Source organism: Patella vulgata, chromosome 9, assembly GCF_932274485.2.
Source record: "Patella vulgata chromosome 9, xgPatVulg1.2, whole genome shotgun sequence".
NCBI lineage: Eukaryota > Metazoa > Mollusca > Gastropoda > Patellidae > Patella > Patella vulgata.
Window position 1 is genome coordinate 14,993,153 of NC_065887.2, and position 22,127 is coordinate 15,015,279.

The 22,127-nt window shown below is 34.2% G+C and overlaps 1 protein-coding gene across 3 annotated transcripts in view; it reads left to right on the top strand.

Annotated features, from left to right (window-relative positions):
• The window catches only part of LOC126807812 (kalirin), a 128,350-nt gene that overhangs the window by 22,074 nt on the left and 84,149 nt on the right, over positions 1-22,127 (top strand). For all 3 annotated transcript variants that reach the window (XR_007674178.1, XM_050532647.2, XM_050532648.2), the window contains exons 11-17: positions 938-1,066; positions 1,692-1,793; positions 3,424-3,546; positions 5,231-5,422; positions 6,624-6,793; positions 17,798-17,856; positions 19,239-19,354. Coding sequence is in view for 2 of the 3 variants with exons in the window: in XM_050532647.2 (XP_050388604.1) it covers positions 938-1,066; positions 1,692-1,793; positions 3,424-3,546; positions 5,231-5,422; positions 6,624-6,793; positions 17,798-17,856; positions 19,239-19,354 (891 nt within the window). In the remaining variant the exon portion in view is untranslated. The remainder of the gene's footprint in view (positions 1-937; positions 1,067-1,691; positions 1,794-3,423; positions 3,547-5,230; positions 5,423-6,623; positions 6,794-17,797; positions 17,857-19,238; positions 19,355-22,127) is intronic.

Sequence of the window (22,127 nt, forward strand, 5' to 3'; positions counted from 1 at the left end):
ACTTCAGACATGATTTTTTCCCGCTTTAAAGCGGATTTCCGCTCTTTGTTCCGCCTGGTTCTGATTTTTTGCGGTCAGTTCCGATTTTTGACAATGCTTTTGTTACGATATTGTTCCGTTTTAATTCAAGCACCTTGTTTTAAAAGCGTAATATCATAAAAAAAATCATTAATTTTTTCCTGACGAATTTCTAACTGGTTAACTCCAAAATATCTATCCATAACTTTAAAGTCTGCTAACCGGATGTCAGCGATGTAAACATTAACAGTACGGTATCGTAGACTCACGCGAGATTGAACGAGATCGTCTGTCACTGTGTACAAGAAGTAACATAGAGTTTCTCTATCGTACCAACATAGAGTTTCTCTATCTATGATGATAGGTTATCGTTGTCAGTTCTTTCGCGCTATGCCTAAGGTCGTAGATCGAGACGTCGACACCAAACTACATGTATTCCATAAAATGTATGGAAGTGGAAATGGTTGGAACGGAAGGTGGAAGGCGAGCTTGTGAGACGTTCTATTTGTAAAGTCAATGTCTGAAGATTCGTGAATTAATAATATAATTACGGGCGGAGGGAGGAAGATGGGGAAGTTTAGAATTAGCGCAACAGATTCTAGTCTAGAAAATTATACAGGGACAATCAAAAGATCGGATCCGTAGTTCTGTAAATGGAAGAGAAATAAATAAATTATAAGTTAAGCCAAAATTTGTAGTAAATTAGTTGACAAATACAAGAATTTTAAAATTCATTATCAGAACCGCCCCCCCCCCCCCTTACTTTAAAATCGCCTTTGCCCCCATAACACACTGGTGTTGCCCCTCGACACGCACCCTGAGATTTTTTTTCAGCTTTTTTTTCCAACAGCTAAAATCATGTCTGATACCTAATAGTGATGGTAAAGCATTATTAAATGTGTTATGTTTTGTATTGTAGGTTTGTAGTGATGGTAAAGCATTACTAGATACGTTACAGACACCAGTTAGTTGTGGTAGTAGTAATTCTCTAACAGCTAAAGCTGATTATTCGGAAGCCGCTGGACATGTTTTAGATGTTGTACATGAGGTAAGTTAGGTAGATCATTTTCCAAAAATGTAACCCGTGTCACTCTAGGATTTCTTGGTAATTTTTGTGCCCTCCACCGTAATTTGGGTGCCAATAGAATGAGATAGAAATAAAAACATTTTGATTGATCAGTAAGTGTGGACCTGTTTCGGTGTGGTCAAAATAGAAATCTTTACATTTTGATTCTTTTCTTTACACTCTCATTGGCTTCCATTTCATGTATCTATGACAGGTTTGCCTTGGATATCAGGTCAGAGATTATAATGGGTGAAATTTGATAGAATGATATAAACAATTTATATTTTGTTTTCATTTACTCAGAATTTATACTTTTAAAGAAGTATTCAAACCTTAATATCTGTACTACTAATATTACACAAGGTAGACCTTACCGCCTGTTCTACTAATATTACATAAGATAGACCTTACCATCTGTACTACTAATATTACACAAGGTAGACCTTACTATCTGTACTACTAATATTACATAAGATAGACCTTACCATCTGTACATAAGGTAGACCTTACCATCTGTACTACTAATATTACTTAAAGTAGACTTTACCACCTGTTCTACTAATATTACATAAGGTAGACCTCACGATCTATAAAATCTTTGTTTTAGGTATTGGCACATCAAAGACATCTAGAACAAGTATGGCATGCTAAAAAAGTCAAGTTACATCAACGTCTAGGATTACGATTATTTCAACAAGATGTAAAACAGGTACAGCAAACTTTATATTAACGCATCTATATTTCCCGGATATCCTATTGTTAGTCCTGAACATTTCAAATTGATGGAATTGCCATTGATTGACAAAGAATTGAGTTCTGCCACAGCCCTACCAGTCCCCAAAACATATGAAGAGTCCAGGGAAAGAACGATCTAAGTCACATTTTTGTCTTTTCACATAAAAGGCAAAATAGACTTTTGGACAATAATGCCTGACTCGAACAGAACAACGAGTGGGTTTAATTAGAACTTCAAAATGATGTTTAATACGAATCATAATTACCAGTACAACAAATGATTTCCACTTTTCAGCCAAATTAAGGTCAAATAAAGGGTACGATGGACTTGTATTTGTCCGTGAGGCCATTTCAGAAGGGACTTGGTTTGATGTGACTCCGATCTTTTTTTACCTGAAATTGATTGTTCTACAGAAAGCTTATTTGCTACCAGATGGCGGCATTAACTGGGGTTCGTTGAAAAAGTGACTTAGATCGTTCTTCTCCGGGGCTCTTCATATGTGATTTGAGCCGAATCATGACATAATCAAACATCTTATACAATGATTGGTCAAGATAGTATCATCCCGTTTGTTCTTGCCCTTTTGCCCGAAACATTTATTTTTTCTCACACGTCACCTTTCTATGGATTGAGAGATTACAAGAACAAAACATTGAATCATGTATCTCTTGCATTGGCAGATACTTTGGTCAGATTTCTAGTTCCTGCAGTAATTATGAAAAATAATGTTCTCTTGTTTAGGCCTGACAAGGACAGCTGTCTAGTCATTCGGATGAGACGAAAAACCGAAGTCCCGTGTACACATTGGCGTGCACGTAAAAGATCCCTTGACAGTTGGAATTCGATATAAGAGTAGGCCGTAGTGCCGCTGTCCGGGCAAAATTTCCCTCATAGCACACTGTATGGCGTATGCCTGTCTTCATTAGCCCAGTTCGGAGCAAAACAGTAGGACGTTAAACTCCCATTTCATTTCATTTTCATTTCTCTTGTTTACTCAAGGTTCCATGTACACAATGCTGCTGTGCATGTGAAAGAACCCTTGACAGTTGGAATTCGAAATAAGAGTAAGCTGTAGTGCTGCTGTCCAGGCAAAAGTTCCCTCCTAGTACACTGTAGGTGCAGAACAGTAGGATGTTAACCCTATTCTGATTCCATTTCTCTCGTTTACAAAATATATCTGTGGGTAAGACGCTGGCTCACTAGCCCGGAGCTAGCATGTTCGATCCCTGTATTTGCCGAGAAAAGTCATCGGGATTTTCCGACTTAGTTTCCCCTTGTCAGTGGTGCAGGATGGAGGGCTTAATAAGGACAGATGTCTAGTCGTTCGGATGTAACAAAAAACAAGGACCTGTGTATACATTGGCATGCATGTAAACGATCCCTTGGCAGTAGGCCATTGCACCTCTGCCCAGGCAAAATTTCCATCATAGCACACTGTATGGCGTATGCCCGTCTTCATTAGCCCAGTCGGAGCAGAACAATATGACGTTAAACCCCATTTCATTTCATTTCATTTACAAAATATATGTAGGTCAAGCAAAAGTCAATATTTTGAAGTCCTGTTTGTGATAATTATAGAATTATTTTTTTCTCCGGTCTGCAGGTTATAGACTGGTTAGATAATCATGGTGATGTGTTTTTGAGGAAGAATACATCAATAGGAAAAACACTTCAACGTGCAAAAGCATTACAGAAGAGTCATGAACACTTTGAATCTGTTGCTAGGGTAAGTCATACAATATAACTCAATCTATCTGGTTATTGGACACTGTTATAAAATTTTTATGTTCCAGAATTACCGTGAAAAGTTCTCTGTTATTCCAAATATCAACAAATACTGTCCGATTTATAAAATTTTCGCAACAGAACCCTATTGAATTGCAAAAACAATGTTTATTTTTACTTTTAAACTTTAGTAGATTTTTTGACAAAGAAATTAGAGCTAGCACAGATGACTTTACTGCTAGTGTGTTGGGTCTCGCTAATTTTTTTTCGGGGAGTGGAGGTGGATCCATGGATTGATCCCTATATGTATCAGGATTTTCTGGTGGAGTCTCCCGTTGCCTAGTGAGGAACATTGTCTAAAGGAATCATAGCGCTCTGTATGCCTGTTAACATTACCCATTTGGTGCAGAGAATTAGGCTGTTAAAACGCATTTCATTTTAGAACATCATGGATACTTCACCATAAGTAACTCACCATTGAAAATCGAAAACCATTGGCTTGCATTTACACATTCTTTAGTGCAGCCTCATATACATGATGGATTAAGGTGTAAAAAATAACAAACTCAAGTTATATATAACTTTTACTACACCTGGTGACCAAGTCAAATATTTATTAACAGTTTGTACAAGTATAATATAACACTCAGATGTTTGGATGTTTGATGCAGACATCCACCAGATGTGTGAGAATTATCTCCCATTGCCTCTAGAGATAACTTTACCTGGTTCTAAAAGATCAATTATAACAAGCTGTGTACAAACACTGTTCTGTGTAGCAATTAATTCTGGTATCAATAATAAGATAAATGACTTAGAGCTCAGCCAGATATTGAACAAACGAATACTTTACAAGATCTGACATTAGGTCGTCTCACTAGGGGGAAATGGTTCATAATATCTGAATTTCAATATTTCCTCTTAGCCATATTGCCTCCATATTTCAACCAGTAGTTCTTGGTTTCCAAATGCAATTAGTGTAAAAAAAAGTAGAATAAAATGTCTTGTTTAATAATTACAAAATATTAAACTGACAACTCCAGCCATTGCAGACTTTTTGTTTATTTTTAACAACAGATTATTTCGCCTTTATTTGCACTCTGGATGTAATATGATCTCAAGCAATTATGCAGGGTTAAGTAGCCAAATGGTTTAATATGTGCATTTTAGATCATAAGGTCCATCATTGAGTCTAGTGGCATGGCTTCGATTCCCTGTTTGATCCCACTGCTAAAGATTCCTACGTGCAAGTGAATTATTGAAATGAAATTGAACCATATGTTTGTGTCAAGTGGAGGTTAATCCTCAGTCACTCTTGAGAAAACAATTATTTCTTCATGTTCAAACTAATATATCGAGGCTGGAAAACCCCAGATTTAATTAACATCTTGCATTAGGTGCACCCATTCTAGAAATTAAAATAATTGGTAAAAATTGTATTCCTAATGTACCGTAAAATACAGTAGACGTTTACAATCATATGCAAATCAGCTTTTATCTATCATTCATATGTCAGCCCCTGGTTTACATAATTTTATATGAGGATATATTAACCATCCACAGTTTTTGCTAATTATTTTTCACTACAGCAGTTTTCTTTTGTTAGTTGAGATATTTTGAAATAGTTATTAGCTTTTTGATGTTTAATTAACAGTAAACAAACCTTCTTTCTATTCAAATTACAGAATACAATTACAAATGCTGAGAAATTATTAGCTGCCGCAGACGAACTAGCACAAACAGGTGAATGTGATCCTAAAGAGATTTATGGAGAAGCTCACGAATTAGAAGAAAGAATGCATAATTTTTTAACCCAACTTGAACATCGGAAGGCCATAATAGATATGACCGTAGCTTTTTATACACATGTACATGAGGTGAATTATTTATTTATTTTTTAAAACTATTAAAAATTATTACAATGGCGAATTTTATTATTAAAAATCTAAGCACATTTAATCTAGACTCATTCAATAGTTTTGGATCTGCAAAGAAAAATATAATTTCTTCTTGACGAATTGACATTAAGTTTTCCTTGTATTTACACGAAACAGAAAAATTGGGAACCAGTCCGTAAATGTAAATCAATTTTTGCAGAATTTTCGGCCTATATGGTAATCGTTGTCCTGCATTTAAAAGAGCCCATGACCGTTGGCGGGAAATGCAGTTGCTATCAGGCCAAATTTCTCTCATAGCACACTGGTACTGATGTGTATGACCCAATATACTCATGAACAATCAAAGTTAATTATTAAATTTGAAGTACATGTAATTGTGAAACAAATATATATATATTTGAATACAAAATTTATTTCTGTTAAATATGTCTATTTACGTAGTAAATGCGCTTGATCAGGTTTGGAAAATGTCAATTTCATTAAAAAAACAGATCCTATTTTGTTTCTTTTTTTATAGTTCAAAATTTTATTTTACTTGTCTTCACTACACTAGGATCTGGAACAGTTGTCAAAAAACCCGCGTTCTGGGTAATGTGATGGATTAGCCAATCAAATTGTCTGTTGAGTCAAGTTCTTATCATGCACGGAACTGTGGGTAGACATTTGCAGCAATAGACAATAAACAAAGTGAAAGTTGTATAGTTGTTTGGAACACCGATGCTGATTGGTTAATCGAATGACTGATGTCATAAGGTCAAGGATCGCTGTATGACCCTTGATGTGACCTCCCACTACAACTGATCTGATCTTTATGTAGTGGAAGCCAACAAAAGTAGTATAATAAATTGAAACGAAATGTAGATCTGTATTTATCAGATTGGGAAATTGTTAAAATGGAAAATGGGCTACACTGTAGACCTGAAGGTGACATACAAGTGGCTGATAAACTCCAAATTCTACAATATCACTGTCATTGAAATTACATAAGAAGAATCAGTTGTATTCTAAATATAACCTTACAAACAAGGTTTTGATAAATGCATAATTAACATAAAGCTAACCTTGAGTCATTTCTCTTTGATTGTTGTCTCAATATAGCTGTTTTCTTTACTTCATATTACTATTATAGTCATTCTGATTATATTTGAAAATTTGAATGATTTGTGTATTGTTTTCTTAGTTGACATCCTGGCTAGAAGAACTACAACAGGAATTACAGAGTTCCGAGATTGCAGATAGTGTGGAAGGAGCAGAACAATTACTGGCACAATTTAATCAACAAAGGGAGACAACTATTGAAGCAGCCATGCACACAGTTGGTGAAGGAGAATCATTACTTCAACAATTGCAGTAAGTTTCATTTTGTGTTTCTTTGTTAAAAATCAAACACTGGGAAATTTTCATTTTTGTAAGATTGAGACTAAATACCAAGTTCGTGTTGTGATAAATGAGGATGTTTTTACCTTATATGTCATGGCTTACAATAACTATTTTTCATTTAATCACTGTTTACATCGTTGTCCAAGCATTTGTCTTGCAACTTTTTAGTTAGTGAAAATGTATAATTGGTGTTGTGCTCCTATAAGAATCATGACATAGTGTTGACTTTGTTGACTTAGACAAGAAATTAGAAATTGATGTATGAAAGAGGCATTATTAATTTTCAAATCTGTCGTGCTGTGGAATTTAAATTGTTAAAGAGTAACAAGTAGCCATGATTGTTGTACTGTCAAAACGAATAAAGAAGGTTAACTGTAAACATAGGAACTGATATTTTACTATTGCTTCAAAATACAGATGAAATCTATTCATAATCCAATAGTAGAATTCTATTTGTAATAATCCATTTAGAAGGTAAGCACCTCCTATTTAAAATTTAGAGGACTGTTATTGTCAGTGTTGGCCGAGAAAGTTTATCAGGAGTTTCTGGCATTGTTTCCCCTTGTCAGTGGTGCAAATCGAATTGCCTGACAAGGACAGCTCTCTAGTTGTTCGGATCAGATGAAAAACTGAGGTCCTTTGTACACATTGATGTGCACGCAAAAGATCCCTTGACAGTTGGAAATCGATATAAGAGTAGGCCATAGCGCCACTGTTCGAACAAAATTACCCTCATAGCTCACTGCATGGTGTATACCTTTCTTCATTAGCCCAGTCGGAACAGAACAGTAGGACGTTAAACCCCATTTCATTTCACTTAAATCATTAGAGGGTGAATTTTTCTTGGAATTCTCTCTTTCACGATTTTTGTTGATCGTTTTTGTTTTGTTTTTATGACATAATAATAATAATAATAATAATAATAAAAACTTTATTTAATGAGGCAACGTATTTAGTTTGCAAAAAAAAAACTAATCTTCCATAGGTCCCTCCTAAACTACAAAGACATATATACATGTAATATAAGGATAAATTTAAAATCATTAGAAATGCAATAGCATTTTAAAGTGGGAAGTTTGATAAGTCACTCCCAAACTACAAAACATATACATTATACAAGTAGAATATAGGAAGAACACTATAATTACACACAAAATAAAATAGAATGCAGTTGCAAGTTAAAAATAATAAGTATGTCATCAGTTGAATATTATGGTTCCTTCAGTGTGCAAAATAAATGAGTTTTCAGTTTAATCTTAAAATATTCAACATTTTTACACATCTTTATATCAAAAGGCAGATTGTTCCATAAAAGACATGCAGAATAATGAAAAGTACGTTTCATGGATTCCGTTTTGCATTTTTGAAGAAAAAGAGATTTACTGGTCTGTGAACGGAGCAAGATATCCGTTTTGGAAACAAGAGATTTTTCAATAAAATAGAAATTTAGATAAAGTGGAGTATTAAATGTAATAATTTTGAATGATAAGACAATTTTATTGTAAAGAATCCTCTGTGTAAGGGTAAGCCAACCGAGTTTAGTAAATAAAGAGGTGGACGGAGTTTCAATCGGTGCATCAAGAATAGCTCTTGCTGCCCTCTTTTGTAACTTTAAAAGAATGTCTAATCTACTTTTGGTAGCATTTCCCCAAATAATAGAGCAATAATCAAATATTGGTAGTATGTAACTGTTATAAAACAAAATTCTTGTCTCGTAAGGTAAATGATCTTTTATCTTATTTAGGAGAAATATTTTTGATGCAAGTTTTTTAGACATATCTGCTATCTGTGCTTCCCAATTAAGGTCTTGGTCAATTTGAATTCCAAGTAATTTTGCGGTAGTAACCGTCTCAATTTTCTCACCATGGAGTGATAAAGTTAGGTTTTTCTGATTTCTTTTGTGTTTTGTTGAAATCAGCATTGATTTTGTTTTCGAAGGATTGATTACAATCCCATTGTTTTCACACCATTTAGCAACCAAATAGAGATCATTTTGGAGATTTTTGGCGATGGATAAAATATCTTTGTGTGAACAATGCAGGGTACTGTCATCAGCAAACAAATCTATCTGACTTGATTCAATATTGAGTGGGAGATCATTTATAAAAATTAGGAATAGGAGAGGACCCAGGATCGAACCTTGTGGAACCCCGCATTTGACTGTAGTAATTGAGGAGGTAATTGATCCTAAACATACTTTTTGCTTCCGTGAGTCAAGATATGATTCAATCAAAATTTGTGAATTATTATCAAATCGATAAAGATGTAGTTTTTCAATAATAAGCTTATGATCAATGAGATCAAATGCTTTGCTAAAATCAAGATACACTATACCACTCATCGCACCATTATCGATAGCATCAAGCCAATTATCTGTCATTCGGATCAGTGCAGTAGCACATGAATGATTTGATCTAAATCCAGATTGGTAAGCATAAAGAACATTGAAGGTTTCCAAATAAGTTTGAATTTGAGTGCTCAAGTGCCTTTCGAATATTTTTGAAATTGTGGGGAGAATTGAGATTGGCTTTTAATTGTTCGGATCATCTTTAGCTCCCTTCTTATGTATAGGAATAATTTTAGCCAGTTTAAGGGCACTGGGGAACATGTTTTGAGAAATACAAAGATTAATGATATATGTCAAACTGCTACAAATTGTATACGCAGACAATTTTAAAATTTTGGGTCCAATACCATCACACCCAATGGCTTTGTTACTATTTAAACTCAATAAATGTTTTAATACCTCTGTGGTAGTAATACAATTAATAGAAAAGTTGTTATTTGGGGGAATCTTATCATTTACGTAATCTGATATCTTTCGTTTGCACTCTTGAGAAAGTGGTGTATAAGGGGGCTTAATGTCATCAGTTAAATTACTGAAGTAATCATTCATCACATTAGCAATAGCATTTAGATCATTAACTGTTGTTTTTCCATATTTAATACTATTGGGATAAGGGCAATTATTGGGTTTATTCTGTATGTCACTAAAATATCTCCATATGTTTTTAGATTGCTCTTCATTTTCGATAGAGTCCTTGATAAAGTTTTTTTTGGCTTTATTAATGAGATTTTTGGTTTTATTTCTCCATATTCTATAGTCGTCACACCTCTTGGAGGCTTTAAAGAAGTCCCTGAACTTTCGGGCTTTATTTATTTCCTCATTAAACCACATAAACAGAAAGAAAACAATTTTTCTGTAATGATAACATCTGCTCGAGACATAATGAGATAGCATTCTACTCTCATTCTGTGTAGTGTGTATAGATTAGTAGTGCATGTTAAAGATGCTTTGGCAGTTGGAATTTGAAGAAAAGTATGCAGAAACACTGCTGTTTTGACAAAATTCTCCCGCTCATATTGCACACATAACCGTAGAAATAAATATTACCATATGCTAATCTCTAAATGACCTTGGTTGATTGATTCCACAAAATAGCAAAACATTAGCCTTTGGGTTGGTAAACAAATACATTTCATTGATAATTTTAAAAAATTAAATTTTTTATATGCCATTCCACCTCACAAAATAGCAAAACATTAGCCTTTGGGTTGGTAAACAAATACATTTCATTAATAATTTTAAAAAATTAAATTTTTTATATGCCATTCTAAAAAGGTTCGCTTCACTGGTTTAGAATATTATTGGCTAATCATGCATAGAGAATGCAGACTTGTGTAAATTAATGATATACTTAAACTCAATAACAGAGGGTATGTAATGTATGTATATTGAATTGATTCTATAGATAGTGAACAAAATTAGTTGATTATACCTCTATATCATACTATATGTCATGTTACATGGTATGAAAAATGTTGGGTTTTATTACCATTGATTTATACATAGTGTTTTATAAATGGTATTTTTATATACAATACTAAAATTTTATAATGGGATGTTTGTATACAATACAAACATTTTATAAATGGTATATTTGTACACAATACAAAGTTTATAAATGGTACATGTATTTGTACACAATACAAACATTTTATTAGAAATGACCATTGATTTATTTATCATTGTCGTTACATAAAATAAGTCTTTATTATCCAGTAATAATAAAAAAAATCAAAATATTACTGTTAATAAACTAAAATAAAACTCAAGAAATATTTGAAATATCCTATGAATAAATTGTGTGTTTGACTATCATGTGATCTTCTGAATGCTGGATAAGTGAGATCAGCATGGGAGAATAGACCATAGTTAGTAATTCCTCCCTGATGAACCTTAGGAGAATACACCGTTGTTAGTACATGTACCTCGACTCAGTCAGAGCCCGAAGGGCCTGACAAGGACAACTGTCTAGATGTTCGGTTGGGACGGAAAATTGAGGTCCTGTGTACACATTGGCATGCACATAAAAGATCCCTTCGATATAAGAGTAGGCCGTAGTGCCTCTGTCAGGGCAAAATTTCTCCCATAGCACACTGTATGGCGTATGCCTGTCTTCATTAGCTCAATTCGGATCAGTACAGTAGGACGTTAAACCCCATTTCATTTCAGTCAGAGCCCTATTTTATTAAAAAGTACTTGATGCAGCCTTACAACACTCACCAACATAAATTAAACATATTTTTCTTAGAGTTGAATGAAGACGCTACCCCATATACTGAGTTATTAATATGGCTCGCCTTCAATTACTCATTAGTCTAAACAGTTAATATTTCCTTAATTAAACATAGATTATATACTATTGCTACTTGTCTATGAGTTATTAATTACATATTATTGGTATAATTAATTACCTTTAATTTATGTCAAATATAAATATTGATTTGATTACGTAATATCCATCAATTAATGATAACTTGACCTCCTTGATTTAATTTTTGTTTACAAGAAGTGGAGTTGGTTGCAGGACTTCCACTTTAAAAATTTCACTGTTAGCCATTTTATTTACATGCGTCTGTACGACTTTACACAAAAAATTATATATTGGACTACGAAATAAAATATTAGTAGGGACTATAAAAATTATTTATTAATGAAATATTCACTTTTGGCTATATAAATAGGTTTTATTATCAAAATTTCTTCTTTGGTCTAAAAGTCAAAAAAAGAGCTGAATTGGCTGTAGAAAAATCATTCCAACATATTACATGTATTACCACTTGCTCTATTGACAACACACTGACCATGATAATTTTGAGTTGTAAAACAATAACTTAGAAATGAAGATAAATAAATAATTAATCATGGCTTATTTCTGTGGCATTACTAAAAGCAGAATTGTGATGGTTAATCTTGCATAATAAGAGACAACATTTACACTATATACTTGTGCGACACATGGATTATAAATATTGCTATAAAATAGAACTGGAATCCGTAATTTTCTTAATTTCCTGGGCCCTTATTCACGAAAACTTAAACTAAAATACAATCGAAATTTTAAGAAATACTGCAATTCGATTGGCTGACCAATATGCAAATTGGATATATGCAAATTGATTTTACTGGTCAGCCAATCGAATTGCAGTATTTCTTAAAATTTCGATTGTATCTTAGTTTAAGTTTTCGTGAATAAGGGCCCAGATAAACAAGTTAACTGGTCATTAGCTTTTAGACAAGATCGTAACACTGCTGAACCGGTATACATTTTCTAATGCAGTTTTCTTCTGACATCACATTGACGATTTACGTAATTTCTGTGCCTTTTTTTTAATAAGTTGGTTGGAATCAATGAGCTGTGCTCCATAACTGATTGGCTTTATTTTTGAAGATCAAATTAATTTTTTTTTTACACTGTGTGTGACCGTAATAGAGGTATATCGGCTTTGTTCTCGTGAACAATACATCAGTGCTTTAATAGAGAATGACTAAGCAATGGACTGCTTCTCAGCATTGATAATATTCCCACATAACAATTAACTTTTATTGTTCTGCTACCACATTCATAATTAATTATTAACACAACATTCAATATAATCTTCTGTTGAAAACTATGTACATGTACCATATACAACTCTATAACACCAATCATGAGATAATGTGGCTTCTATACGTGTGCGATATAGAATTTTATAGCTACATGGCAGAGGTTGATCGTAACCATGTTTGAAAATTTGGTTTTGAAAAATATGCTATTTTTTCGTTTTGTAGAATGACCGAAGGGTCAGATCAAGTTTCAGGCATTTTCCACAGCCCTTGGTCATGACCAGCATATACAGCCGACATAGAACCCATGGATGGCTGTTTAGGTTAAAATTGCTGTAAGGGCTGAATTTAGGAATGTAACATTTGTGTTAATGAGATATGCCCATCCAATAATAAAGTTACATAATCAAATCTACTCATAGTTTCTTGAAATATCCCTTTGTTGAAAAAATAAACGAAATCTCGAAACCCTAACACCATGTTATTTTTGCCCATTTAACCCCCACTGTCTTATTCACATGCGATTTAGTGAAGTAATGATATATATAATAGTCCAAAAAAATCTACTTTTACAGACTGAATGTTAAATCTCATTCTCCCTCTCTTTCATAAAATTGTCTGATCTGTAAAAAAAAAGTTTTAATTTTAAGTCACCTTGTTTATTAGGAAATTCATCAGAACTGTAGATATGTTTTGGCATTGAACTAAACAACTAAAAGATGTTTCGTAGCCAGAAAAATTGTTTTAGTATTATTATAGGGTTTGAGGATTGTTATGATTGTTACGATTTTCTTACGTTGATTTGATTATGTTCACCACCCCAGTGTCCTGCCAGAAAGAGTCGTAACCTTTATATATCAGACAATTTGTATTCCACTAAGAATGTGTGAGTTCTCTCTGGGTCCTCCGGTTTTGGTCCACTGGTAATGACTATTTGAGGTTCATTTAATCTTGACACCGACTTTAAACAAAATAAATCAGATGTTAATCTACTTGAACCTACAACGAAATTGAATTATAATCTTACTTTATCAGATCAGACCTTTTTATTATGTAGGTTCACAAAAGCCATGGTGTGTAGGAGTATTTAAAATAACTTATAACCACCATGTTTGTTTATATCTGTTTTAATTAGGTCACCAAACTTGATTTTTCTATAGTCATAATAAAAACCTCCTAACTATTTTGTTTGTCTATTATAATGAAAGGAAACCATTTACATATTATTCTGTTAACCTGGACTTAAATTAGCATTAGAAGTTTCCATTTTATCATGTGCATTAATGGATACCTGCCCTTCTGCTAAGACCTGCCCTACCCACAATAGATTATGGTATAACACAGGTTACTCGGTACATGTTAATATTACATGAGACATGAAGCAGAAACAATCTATGTTTATCACTTCATAACAAAACTACACAACATTTGAATAAAGCTGTAAATTTAAAGGGATGTAATGATATTTTGTTAATAAACAATCTGGTTAAAACACAGATTCTATTTCCTTTTGTTTGTATAGTTCAAAATTTCGTTTTACTTGTCTTTACTACACTTGGAAGTGGAAGAGTTGTTATTTAACTCGTGTTCTGAATGGTGTCAGGGATAAGCCAATGAAACGGTCGGTTATGGCGGGCTTTAGGCGTGTTTTTCACGGAACTGTGGGTAATCCACTAGTAACATCAATGCTGATTGGTTAATCAAATGTCTGACGTCGTAGGTCATAAGTCGGTCTTTTGACCCCTGACGTGACCTATCGCTATAACTTGTCAGATCTTCATGTAGTGTAGGCCATCGAAAGTATAAAAAAAACGAAACGAAATATAGATCTGTATTTTAATTAGATTGGTTAATAAAGTAATAATTGGATTATTTTGATTTTCTAATGAATTTGAAATAATATAAAGTAACACTATAGTGGAAGTCATAGTGGTCCAAATATAGATTGAGGGGATTTTTTTGTTTTGTTTTTCACCTGAGAGAGAGGGTTTAACCACCACTCCATACAAACTAGGTCATTTCAGGACTAACATATGGTTCAATTTTATTTGCATAATTCGCTTGTGCGTAGGGGTCGTTTAGCAGTGGGAGGAAACTTGAGGACCCGGAGAAAACCCAAGAGTTTGGACAAGCTTGGGTACCATGTACAGACGACAAGTTTAGAAATGTATGAAGCTTTTTTAAAAAAAGCATTAGCCCTACTCATGTCTTCTGGTTGGTAAAAGTAATTTTTCATTTGACAGGTTTGACTTCACAGTTATTTTGGGCATTTTAAATTACATTGTATGGAAAATCTGAGACTAATGGGATGCGCCATCAATGTGATGTACACATTTTAACTTTCAAATTCTGAGTCACATAAATATTTGAGTATTTTTCGAGGAGTTTAAGGTTATATGAATATGACATTATTCAAAATTAACAACATTAAATTAACAACATTTTTTGTCCCGTTGATAGTAGGGATACGATTGCCCTCTTTTATTGATTTTGTAGATGATATTTATTTGTAAGGTACACATACATATTTAATGATCATTTGAATGTTGGATCTTTGTAATGGTATCATGGTATCAGTATTAACCCATCTTAGAAAGGAAAAACCTATCATTGCCTCTTATAGGGTAGCAATCTGGTCAGTCAGCACCTACCTGTCATCACCACATGCTGAAAAGGATTCTATATGTATTTATCTTTCCCTGGGCATTTACGGCCCTGGATTGAAACTAGAATGGACTTAAATAGCCGATTTGACTCCATATTTTAAATGGCACAATGGCATATTTAATCAAGGGGATGAGGTGGACAATTTGTCTTCTTCGTTATGCCGATCTTGTCAGGCAAGTTTGCTTGGAAACATTTGTCTGTGACATCACCCTCTGTGGAAGCGGACGTTATCATTACTTTGCCGTAATCAGATTGTAAATTCTAGATGCGTTTGACAGAATTTTGTTGGCATCCTATTTAAAAAGACCTTTATGAGAGTCTCCATATTATGTAACCTATTCCCTGTAGTATGAACAATTTCCTTCCATTTTACATTATTTTAGGTGTTGTCTCATTATTCAATAGCTGATACTATAGTATAGTTGGTAAAGTTATATTACAATTAGTCAAATAGAGATTTTTAATACTGTACTTTTACAAATATATTTGTAAGAAGGAGGTAAGAAGGAGGCAAATATAGACATTGTTTGTTAGTGATTTGAAATATTGAGAAGTATTGATAAAATTTAAGAATATCTTGAAGGGACACATGATGGCATGTTAAATTCACTTTTTCTCTGTTCTATTTTTGTACAAAAAGCTAAGGTCCTGTGTACACATTCGCCTTCATGTAAAATAGTTCATGTCATGACAGTAGTAATTCAATATAAGAATAGGCAGTTACCGGTAAACCCAATTTCATTTCTGTTATTGTACTTGTGTCTTATTATTTAGATTTCATAGGGTAACCAGATGGTAGTCGTAACAAATGAATGATAGTTTGTTGGCCATCAGTTTTTTATGTTCTTTCATGTTGAACATATATGTCCCACGCCTTAAATAATATATTCTTCTTAAGTAATATTAAATTTTACAACTGAAAAGAAATCCTTCATCAACTTTAACCTCTTGAGCTCAGAAATAAAAAGACTGAAGTGATCTTGACTATATATTTCAAAATTAAGGTGTCAGGCATTCATTGAAGCATGTCATTTATGCATTTGTATATAACTGAATAAGCTAAAGTCTATAGTAGTAGGTATATATACCTTGGAAAGGTAGTGAGTAAACGATGATAGACTGTGCAGTCAACCTTATATCAACTCGAACATGGATATTTTGAGATATTTCCACACTATGAATATGAACTAAGTGCCAGATATAAAAGATATCAAATAACGTCAGTCACTTGATTTTGATTACTTGTTATTGAGCAGACGGATATATATTCAGTGAAAGTGAGGCGATGTGTGTTAAAGTATAATCCCTCCCGAGATTTAAGTTGACGGTGGACAAATATATAAAATGACGTAAAGTTATGATGACCTCGTTTTCGGAAATTGTTCGTGGGTCGACGTTGATATTTTTCAAGTATTCACTTGACTAAGAGACATGAAGACAAATTATTTAAGTACTGTGTATGGTCTGTGTATAAGTTAAGTATGTAACTGACATACATTTCTAAACACTAAGAATGTGATTTGATCAAATAGTGAGCCCTGCTGTAAACCTATAGTATATAGTGGCTAGGTATGTAGGTGTCATATACAAGTGGTGTAAGATTTTGTAATCAGCTCAGATTAAGGTGTTTTATTGTTCCCACACAAATGAGATAAAAGGAGAGAGTAATAATAGGCTTTTATTATGATCAGGTTATAGATATCATTTCTCTGTTTACTGAGAAAATCTGGATGTAAGCATGTTAGAAAAATCAACACATGTGCTCTTGTTTATTATTTGTTATTTTGGTAACAAATTGGTGACATTATGACTTGAGCTTCAGTAGTAATTAATTTTTTTGCATGCTATTCCTGTATTTTGCATGTGCCATTATTTAAAGTGTGAATTGTGAAATGTTGTGGACGGAATGTGATCTGAGAAAAGTTTGATTTGAATGACTTAACGGGGAGTGCTATTGTTCGTATAAGATAGAATTTATGAGATAATTGCATGATAATGTAAATAAAACTATGGATAAGATTAGATTTGACATACAAAAAATCTGTGTAAATCAAATATCCCGGTGAATATGGTTGATAGTGAAATTGATTAGTGAATGACATGTGCCAATATGAAAGTAGATTTCAAGTGAAGATAAACTTTTGCATGTACTACTTATTGAAAATGTATACCTACAAGTTACGACTGATGTCCCACAGTATTTGCTGCAAATGGAGAATGTTTCTACGCAGAATGAGTGTGCTTGGATTTACCGTCCAAACTATCGTGTCCAAACTTGGCATGTTGTTTGTGATATTAGTCATCAAAATGTTCTGTTTTATGGCAGTGTTTCTGTTAAAAATGATGTGCATGCTGTTTATAGCCATTAAGAAATTTTACAAATGGATTAGCCCAAATTCTAATCTCCATTTTAACAGGACTGTGAATGTCGACCAAGAGAAATCCAATACAAATCAAGACTCGTCACATATAGAAGGTAAGGTTTTATTATTATTAATATTGTTTGTTTTGTTTAATTGGGTTGGGTTGGTCACATAAGTTCCCAAGGACTTTCATTGAGTCAAGTGGCGTAATTGCGATCCCATGCTTATTTTGGCAAGGAACAGGATTTTCTGCCTAACTCTGTAGGTTTTCTTGGGGACCTTCGGTTTCCTACCACTTTTAAAGACCCCTTCATGCAACAGAATTATTGACATAAAATTGTACCATATGTTAGTCTCAAATTGACCAAGTTTGTGTCCATTGGGTGTTAAACCATACTCAAGTGACAGGATTCCAGTCCTGTACTTTTATATGGGAAGGAATACAGTCGCCTATCTAATCTGAGTGCTCTTCTCTGGTTCCCCCCCCCCCCCCCCCCTCCCCGAAAAAAACAAGTTAAAGACATGAAAAATGGGGTTTAACATCCTACTGTTTTGCTCCGAACTGGGCTAATGAACATACACCATACAGAATGCTATGAGGGAAATTTTGCCCTTACAGCGGCACTACGGGCCTACTCTTATATCGAATTCCAACTGTCAAGGGATCTTTTACGTGCACGTTTTTTCGTCTCATCCAGATGACTAGACAGTTGTCCTTGTCAGGCCCTCCGTCCTGCATCACTGACAAGGTGGAACCACTCCGGAAAATCTGGGTGAACTTTCTCGGCCAATGCAGGGACCTCCAGGCTAGCGAGCCAGCGTCTTACCCATTTAGCCACCGTGACAACCCCCCCCCCCCCCCTCTCCCTGTGCTTCAGCACTGAAATCCTATTGCATCAGAGAACTTATATCACATATGCATAGTACCTTGAATTATTATCCCGTGCCGAACCAAGTAGGGGAGAGATATTGAATTTTGAAATGGGCTCCTTCAAGATATCTATATTGAAAACTGTATACACACCTCAACCTATTATAGAAGTTATACCTTTTGCTAATTAGAAATTTGGCGTAGTTTTTGGTATACAATGGTGTAAGATGTGGATGACTGAGTCTTTTTGATGTTTATGCCCCATGTCTCTGTAATAAAAGAGTTATTTTGAATGGTATACATTGACACAATTCATGTGGTTGTAAGTGTATTATCATCCTGGTTATAGACAGATATATAAAGAGAAAGGATATTAAGTTCACTTGCAGGAAGGACACAATACTTTCAGATTTATGGGTCAAATTCCTTGAAATGCACAGCCAGACCCGCTTCCTTACATTTTAATTGTAATATGAAATCAGGATGTAAACATAGTACCACCATATCTTAGAGGTTGAGTGACACAGTACATACATTAAAGATGCATTATGTTCAAGAAATTCTTTTTGATTTCAAATGTTGTTATATTAATTAGGCATAATTTTAATTTTATTTTGTCTTCAGGAGTTTTAAACCAACTAAACGAAAGTAGAAATCAGTTAGAAGATTTATGGGCAGCTAGAAAAATGAAACTTGACTTATGTCTTCAGCTTCGAGTTTTCGAGAGAGATGCCTTAGAGGTAAGAATGTCACCTTATTTTTTTCTTGGTGTATGTGAAAGCTTACTGTGGTAGGATGCCCCACACAGCCAGAAGTGGATTCAGTTCATTATTTCTTTCGCAGGGCGTAACTTCCGCTTCTACAGAAAATGAATGTTCAACCTCAAATGACAATTTCTAGAGTTTTTATAACAGATCGTGTGAACGTGGGTTGTTTGGAGTAGCTTGTATTGACCTATAATAATACTGCACATGCTATTCCCTGTACATCTATCAAATAATAAAGCCCCCAAAATATCTAATGTTAATATAAGGCAAGGCTTGTCATGTGAATATGGTGGCATAATTATTAACAAGTGTGAAGATTATATTTCTCATTGGGCACCTGGACAGCAGAACAGTAGGACGTTAAACCCCATTTTATTTCATTTCATTTGGGCACCTGGACTGAAGGAAAAATACAGGATTATGTTTGAAGTATTGGTTAAACCCTTTTGATTTGGGTCCAAATTAAAATCATGAAATTTTATTGGATTTATGGAATTTTTTTGTGGGATGACAATCTGACAAACGCTTAATAATATAAAACAGTTAAAAGTCTTGATGCATGATTTTAGCACCATATGCATCACTTGCGAACTACAATATTGTTAGATGAATCTCTAATAGGAATGTCAGTCCAAAAAAATTTAACTTCTGTAGAATTGAAATTTCATCGATATAGTGCGCCACCATTTTGTTTTCCGAAAAAATATATTGAGGCCGGTTTTAAATCCAATTGAATCCAGGCAGGGGCATAATAAGCGTTGATGTTTTGATTTGTAATGAGCAAGACAAATTAGCATAGCTTATTAAGACTGCTTTAATTCTCCATCACCAAGACTTTCTCTGTTGCCATATTCCTGGGAGCCATGGTGGTTAAGTGGGTAAGATGTTGGCTCGCTAGCCAGGAGGTGGCGTGTTCGATCCCTGCATTGGCCGAGAAAGTTCATCAGAATTTTCCGGTGTGGTTTCCCCTTGTCATTGGTGCAATACGGAGGGCCTGACAAGGACAGCTGTCTAGTTATTCGGAGGGGATGAAAAATTGAGGACCTGTGCATACATTGGCGTGCACATAAAAGATCCCTTGGCAGTTGGAATTGATATAAGAGTAGACCATAGTGCCGCTGCCCAGGCAAAATTTCCATCATAGCACACTGTTTGGCTTATGCCCATCTTAATTAGCCCAGTCGGCGGCAGTCGGAGCAGAAGAGTAGGACGTTAAACCCCATTTCATTTCGTTGCCATATTCCCAATGTCCTTTTGATCACAAAATAATCGAGTAAGCCAACAATACAAAGGTAAATAATAAGCTTCTGATTAAAACAACAAGATGGGTGTGAAATTGTTATTACACAACTCTTTTATCACACACCTGTGACATATTATAATTTCCTCTATAGCATAATTTCCAATCACAGAGTTATAATATTATATTTGACAATGAATCGAAACAAAAATTCTCCACAAAGTTTCATACATTAGTAATCTTATATTTTTTTAGGGGCGTTGGATGGCTGAACGGTTAGCACGTACATGCTGTATCATAAGGCCTGTCATTGAGTTGTACGTGACAAGGAGTAGGGTCGCCTATCCAACCTCGTGGCTTATCTCCGTGTCCTCCGGTTTCCTTCCACTGCTAAAGACCCCTACGCGCAAGCGAATTATTGAAATAAAATTAAACCATATCTTAGTCCCGGGGTGGCCTGGTTTGTGTTGGGTGGAAGTTAAACCCCATTTCTCTCTCTCTATATATGTTTATATACACATGCATATTACACTTTCTCCATACAGTTTATTATAACTGTTTATTAAAATAAGTTAATCTGTTAATCTCAACAAGTAATAAATCAGTCAGCACCTAACTGTTCAGGGGTTTAAGATTGTTGATTTGGTAATAAAATTTAGTTTGTAGATCATCACAGAAAGCCACCACAACTGTAGTGCGTTCTGTTATCATTGTCACCTGACTTGTGAATACCGGTATATCAAAAATTTCAGTGCAATTACTTTATTCTGAGCAAAGTTATGACATCCAATAGTATAGACAGTTAATTATGGGCTTGTTTTGTGAAAAAATGTCTAAATAATAATTTATACATTTCATGCCAGAAAAAGGATCTGCAATATGCAGATTCATCTCTTCCATAAAAACATCTTTAAAATAAATATTGGACTTGAATTTCAAAATGTTCCGAGATAGGCTTTTTGTAATATAGAAATGATTGTTGTATCATGTTGTTAGAATAAATCATAACTCCACATCTTTGTCATATTAATAGTTTCCAGATCGTATTACACGTATCAATCTTGGATGTTTTATTGGCCATCATGTCAGTTTTGAATAGGCTTATTGAATAATGAAAACAGATGAGAGTATCTTTTATCGTGATGTATAGGATATAGGGTGTGCTACTACATTCATCAGTCTTTGAAGTTATGCATCCGTATAATGCACAGATCTGCACAATAGCAACAGGTTTTCATCAGTGAAAATTGTGCAGACTTATTGTGTAGGCATATAAGTGTACTGCTTATGTCTTAACACATATTGTGTTATATTGGTAATACATTATACATATTACTGTGCAACTTATTTACATATACTTGAGCTTACTCAATTAAATATGAGACAAGTTCTTTATAGATGCATTCGATTAAATATTTATAGGTTCTTTATGTGTATTTTCTCCCTTGAGGGGTTGGGTATGATCAAATGGCCTAATGTGTGTGCTTTAGATCATAAGGTCTGTCA